This window comes from Myotis davidii, unplaced genomic scaffold (genome assembly GCF_000327345.1).
Source record: "Myotis davidii unplaced genomic scaffold, ASM32734v1 scaffold1113, whole genome shotgun sequence".
Classification (NCBI taxonomy): Eukaryota; Metazoa; Chordata; class Mammalia; order Chiroptera; family Vespertilionidae; genus Myotis; species Myotis davidii.
Genome location: NW_006284942.1, coordinates 475,704 through 482,359, shown reverse-complemented (window position 1 = coordinate 482,359; position 6,656 = coordinate 475,704). Strand labels below are relative to the sequence as shown.

The 6,656-nt window shown below is 41.5% G+C and overlaps 1 protein-coding gene across 1 annotated transcript in view; it reads right to left on the bottom strand.

The window, feature by feature from the left end:
• The window catches only part of DHX35 (DEAH-box helicase 35), a 61,521-nt gene that overhangs the window by 34,113 nt on the left and 20,752 nt on the right, over positions 1 to 6,656 (bottom strand). The window contains exon 10 of the mRNA XM_006755229.2: positions 4,870 to 4,929. Coding sequence (XP_006755292.1) covers positions 4,870 to 4,929 — 60 coding nt within the window. The remainder of the gene's footprint in view (positions 1 to 4,869; positions 4,930 to 6,656) is intronic.

Sequence of the window (6,656 nt, the reverse complement as noted above, 5' to 3'; positions counted from 1 at the left end):
GTAGCTGGAGGGGAAGCCATCAGGGAGGCAGGTGCTGCCAGCGGAGGAGGAAGATTTTAGGAAGGACTCAACAGAGGCTTTCTGGAGCAAAAAGGCAAGCAGAACAGGGAGGAAGTTGATGCCTTAACAATGTTGTTGGAGTCGGCGGCTACCCCTTAGCTACTCAGGAATATGTGTGTTGAAGAATAAAGATGGGAAGTTACTTTTTTTTTTTATATATTTTATTAATTTTTTACAGAGAGGAAGGGAGAGAGATAGAGAGTTAGAAACATCGATGAGAGAGAGACATCGATCAGCTGCCTCCTGCACATCTCCTACTGGGGATGTGCCCGCAACCCAGGTACATGCCCTTGACCGGAATCGAACCTGGGACCTTTCAGTTCGCAGGCCGACGCTCTATCCACTGAGCCAAACCGGTTTCGGCGGGGAAGTTACTTTTTCAAGAAATAAAATTCAGCATTAACTGAGAAGGCACAAGATCTTTTTTTTTTTCAAATGAGAAGATGACATTTATTGGATTTCATTCCAGTAGTCTACACTTCCAAAACAAGAGGTATTCTTATTCACTGATTCAAGATTTTAAAGTTAGAATAATAAGTTACAGTAATATAAAAAAGCATTATAAGCACAAAGTAATAACTTAAAGTAACGAAACACTAATACATCAATAAGCATGCAGTGCTGTGAAATGAAAATTGTATGCTTTTGAAATAAATTCTGGATTTGGAATATTCTGGAACAATCATATTAAGTTTCAATTCCTGGCTCCACTTTTGTTTTATTTTAAAACATTTGCACTTGCCTTAGGTAGTGGGTATGAAATGCAACCACTATACTCAGGTATTTATTTAAATTTAATTTGCTCTAAAGTTCCCTTCATGAGACTATTGGAAAAGTCAATCTCAGTTATTAATAGGGACACACATCACAGTCCAGGATTATGCAGAGATTCTAGTAATCTTACTAATGTAAATCCCTGAGATGCTCATTTAACCCTGGGCTCTAGAAATATGCTTGATTTCTGCATGAAAGTAGATCTGTTTCTGTACAAAATGAGGCATTAGGTTCTATATTAATGCAAAGAGCTGTGGCATTTAGGTCACAACATATATATTCCTGCTATTTCATTGGGAAAAATCTACCTTATCACTTTCAGAAACTTCTTACACATCATTTTCTTAGTCTTGGCATAGACACATAAACTTGTACTCAAAACCTGGACACTCAGTTTCTTAACCTCTTAAGCTGCTGGCACGTGCCCATCATTTTTAAGCTGCTGGCACGTGCCCATCATCTCTTCTTGGGTTGCTCAGCTATGTTTTAAAAGGAATACCTCTTATGTTTGCTGAGAAGATAAGGGTAGCCTCAGGTCTCCTAGGCTCAAAATCCTGCTTTTGTTGGTGGAGCTGGCATAGAGTAGAGTGGGTATTTTGCTTATTTTTTCTACCCATTTAGATTCCCTAGAAGGCACAAGATCTTAATCTTTAAGGTCTTTTATCTTTATTTGGAAATATAAAATACACACAGACAATTACAGGCTAGAAAGCAAATAAATATAGTATCAACAGTGTATACATTTTGAGGCAGAAGGACAGAAGGAGTGAAACAGGCTCAACACGCCTCGAAAAGGAGAGAGTTTGAGTCAGGTTTGAAACGGGGGTGGGAGGGTGTGGGGGGGTGTCACACTGACATGGATATACAGTAAGAAACATAAAAATGGCATAAAGGAAGAGGACAGCCTATGAAATGGAATGAAAATGATGTGGACATCTGCTGGGTGGCCTTCCCAGTTTGCCACAGCTTCCTTCCCTGAGCACAGAAGTGGGCTTCCAGCAGCCATGTCCACCTCGGGATCCAACAGGCCTTGGCCCACGTGAATTAGTTCCAAGTGGGCATCTGACCCCAGCTGACCCCAAGTTCCTTCTCCAGGAATCTGGAGAGGGAAACTAGTCTCTTCCCAAGTGGCTGGACCTGTGACAAAAACTGTGGGAGTAATCAGCAATCCCATTTTCTGCCACGTGGATAAAAGCAAATAAAAGAAAAAGAATAGCATGTGATATACTACTGGTCAATAAATACTTCGTAATTATACCTGGCCATGTTTTCTGTAATTGTTTGCTTAATTAGGCTTATATTAACAAAGCAACTAAACAATCAAGGCAACTATGTGACCAGCCCAGTCATGTTTGCCTCGGCCTCCCAGCTGTAGTCACTGCTGAGCCACCTGGGCCCTGAGCAAAACCAGAGCAGGTGGCATCATCTACCCCTCCAGGCAGTGGGGCTTGGAATTAGTCTGTCATCCACAGATGCAGCAGCTGGGGGACCAGGGATGAGTTCTGGCACCTCCTTGACCTCTTGGTCAAATGCTACCTAAGCCACACCCCTTCCCACACCCATGCCCACTCCTATTCTTCCTCCTTCGCCCTCTTCAGCTCACTCCATTCCTCTTCCTCACTCACTCTCACATGGGAACTCATAAACCACGCCCCACATGCACCCACACTCCCACAGAACTGATTCTCTCCCTGAGGTCCTCTCCTCATACACACACAGACAGACTTCACCTCCATCCCCAGCATGGGGCAGGAAGGGATAAAGGGGTGAATGGCCCTAGCCCATCAAAGGCCCGGCTAAACAATGCTGAGCTCCTGGCATGCCTGCATCATAGTATTCCCACAGCATCACAAATTTCCTACATTCATTCTACTTTCCCACTTAAAGAAATCACTTCCAGAAAGTCCATCTATATCAGCAGTGGGCAAACTACGGCCCGCGGCCATATCCGGCCCATTTGCAATGAATAAAACTATTGAAAAAAAAGACCCTACCCTTTTATGTAATGATGTTTACTTTGAATTTATATCAGTTCACACAAACACTCCATCCATGCTTTTGTTCCGGCCCTCTGGTCCAGTTTAAGAACCCATTGTGGCCCTCGCGTCAAAAAGTTTGCCCGCCACTGATCTATATCAACTACTGTAGGCAGAACTGAAAGAAGCTATTTTTTTAAATCTCTATGTCACATCAAGACTATGAAAGGCAATTATGAGCAATAAGTATTATTTAACAGTCATTCTAAGAAAAGACTCAGACATTACAGTTTTCAAACATAACGAAAACTGTTGGGAATCCTTTTTACAAGGGGGGGATAATGAAGATAAGATGTAAAATAGAGATGTTTTGTGCAACTTAGCCACAGAGGAGGTAACAGGAGAGGTCAGGTATGGTCCTCAAAATAGCATTCTAGCAGGTATTGTGGGTGAAGGATATGAGAACTAAAGAGGGCAACCAAGGAGCTTTGCCCCAGAAGTTATCATGGACAGACTTAACACACCAGACTCCTACAGCCTTGTGAGAAGGTCTGCAAGCAGTCTGGGTGCACATGCAGACACCTCTCTTAGCCATGCTAGGTTTTTTCTCTCTCCAAGTTGTTTGGATCTTGAAGCCACAGCAAGGCCAGGCCCTTTTCAATTGGATTATAAAACTGGCCTCTTAACTGCTATTTCCACAACCCTCTTGTCTCTTCTACACAGCACCAAAGTGCTCTTCCTAGAATCAAGTCAATATGATCAAGTCACATACCTCACACCCTCCCAAGGCTCCCAACCAGGTGCTGGATGGAGTTCCCCCTCTCGTTGGCTTGTAAGGCCTTCCATCATCTGACCCCTACCAACCTTTCCATTTTAATCTCCCACTACCTCCTATTCAATCAAAATTTATTCAACCCACAGCACCTACATTATGCCAGACACTGTTGAAGACATTCAAAGCCCCAATCATCAGGGAGCTTACTTTTCATGATGGGAGACACACAATAAACACTCGATATACACCTAATGTTAGTGCTAAACAGAAAAAAATAAGCAGAATAAGAAGCTGGATAGCAACTTTAGACAGAGTGGTCAAGAAAGGCCTCTCTGAGAGTATAATACATGGTCAAGACTGGAATGAAATAAGAGTGGAGCCATGAAAACATGTGAGGGAAGAATGGTGTAGAAAGAGGGTCCCTCTCAGAGCAGAAGCATACTTGGGGTTTTTGGAAGAACAGCAAGGGGACCAGTGGGGTTGGAGTGTAGTGAGCACTGGAGAAAGGGGAAGTCAGAGGCAGATCACCCCATAGCAGGCCATACAGGTAAGACTCCCACCTTACACTTGACTCCCAGCCCCATGCACACATGGTTTCACACCCCTGTGCTCTGTGCATGCTCAGGATGCGCCCCCCGCCCATCTGACAAACTTCTGTGCATCTGTCAAACCCAACCGGATGTCCCTCCTCTGTGAAAGCTTATGGACACCTTTGAGCTGGCTGGAGTTAGGAACTCCCTCCTTGGCTGTCTCAGTACCTTGAACATACTGAACTGTAAACACCTATTTATTTTATATATATATGATGACAAGTGGTCAAAATTATTTGTTGAGTTGAACCACTGTGTGAACTTAAATATTAGTTAAGAGAGAATAACAATATAAACTTAGCCATAAAAAAATTATAACACGGACATTATATGTACAGTAAAAACTTCAATTGTACAAAAATTCTAAATATAAATGCTAGCCATAAGTAAATGCAAGAAAAATAACCTCATACTAAGAAAAGTAATAAAAAGAAGCTGCCTGTAAGAAGAGAAACAGTATGTAGAGAAACAAGACAAGTAGGTATTATGAACTCGATTAATTACAGGTTGATTTCCGCCTACAGGCTAAAAAGGAGTATCCTCTCATCCCCTGGAATCTAGGTCATCAGATGGCCCCATAAGAGAGGTAGGCCATTCTGCCAAAGATAAGCTCTTGCTAGAGGTAACTTCCCACAGTCATGGCCAATGATTCCAGTGTTTATGGGGGACAAGGAGAGAGGGGAAATGTTCTTACCTCTGCATCCAGAGTGGCTGAAGCCACAATCAATCGAAGATCCCCTCGCTTTTTCTGAATCTAAAAACGAAGGCATCAAAAAACAAGAATAACTATAAAATTTATGGATGAAATTTGATAGCTGAAATTCATAATAATTTAGTGTGTGTATTTTTTGGGTTAAGGGAGAGCTTACAGATGAAATAGACTGACCACAAGTTGATAATTATTAAAATCATAGGTTAAAATAGGGTTTATTATTCTATTCTTTCCAATTGTACAAAATTTTCCAAAATAAAGAGCTAAAACAATTTAATATAAAGTAAAAAGAAGCTTTAAGACTTGAATTTGAATTTACTGAAAGTAAAACCATTTTTCCTGGGACCTGGGTCTCTGGATAGTCAGAATCTGTGTATACAGGTTGGGACAAAACCCCACCCTGTATATAGCTAAAGTATAAAAAAGTACTTTAAAAGCAAACCAACAATAAACGATAACACCAAGATAGAAATATGGGCAAAAGATATTAACAGTTATCAGAAGAAAAAGATGATCAACAGGCATAGGAGAAATTATCAAATAAACTATAGCAAATACATACAATAACAATGAGATTCTTTTTTTCACCTATTACACTGGCAAGGATATACTTTGAATACTAATATTTAGTGTTGGCAAAGATTCAGTGCAATAAGCCCTCTTACTATATTGTTTCTAAGAAGGTAATATAGGATAAGCCCTCATAAATATCAAAGTCTAAACCTTTGACCAAGGAATAAAATAATAATCCAAATAATAATGGCAGCTAACAAACACTGAGTTCTATACTATTCCAGGGTCCTGGAGTACAGCTATGTAGCGTGCGCACTGCACAAAGATGCCTGCCTAAGGAGGCCGGGGCATCTGAAATCCAATGCACCCTCCCCTCACTTGGCTGGGGACATCCTCCCAGTGGGGACATCTTTTCCTAATTTGCACAAAGGTGTCTTACAGTCTATTTGTGACCCTAGGCCAGATGCCATCCTAAGAATTTTACACTGTTCATTTAAGCCTCATAACAAATTATGATAAAGAGCAGCTCTGAGCTAGAGAACTCTCCTCAGTATGGAGGTTCTATCCCATGCTGTACCCACTTGGCACATGTGGCTACAGCGCCCTTAAAATATAGCCAGTATGACTGAGGTACAGAACTTTTTATTTTATTCTATTTTAGACAATTTAAATCTAAGGTGGCTAGTGGCTACCATATATGAAAGTGTACTGCGCACATACAGACACTTGTATTATCCCCATTGTAGATATAAGTAAACTCAGCAGTCAGAATTTGAATCCGGCAGTGTGACCCAGATCAATGCTCTGCTCTACCACCACTTTCTAGACTCCTGTGATGGGCATTTATCCAAAGAAAATAATCAGAAATTTTTAAAAAATACATATATTTTATTGATTTTTTACAGAGAGGAAGAGAGAGGGACAGAGAGTCTGAAACATCGATGAGAGAGAAACATCGATCAGCTGCCTTCTGCACACCCCCCCACTGGGGATATGCCCGCAACCAAGGTACATGCCCTTGACTGGAATCGAACCTGGGCCCCTTCAGTCCGTAGGCCGACGCTCTATCCAGTGAGCCAAACCGGCCAGGGCGACAATCAGAAAATTTTAAATAAAAAATCAGGAATGGGAGAGAGGATGGAGGTAAGGTAGAAACAATAACGGCCATGAGTTATAATTATTGAGACCAGATGATGGGTATATGGGGGTCATTAAACCCTCTCTTTACTCCGGGGTATGTTTGAAACTTTCTATAA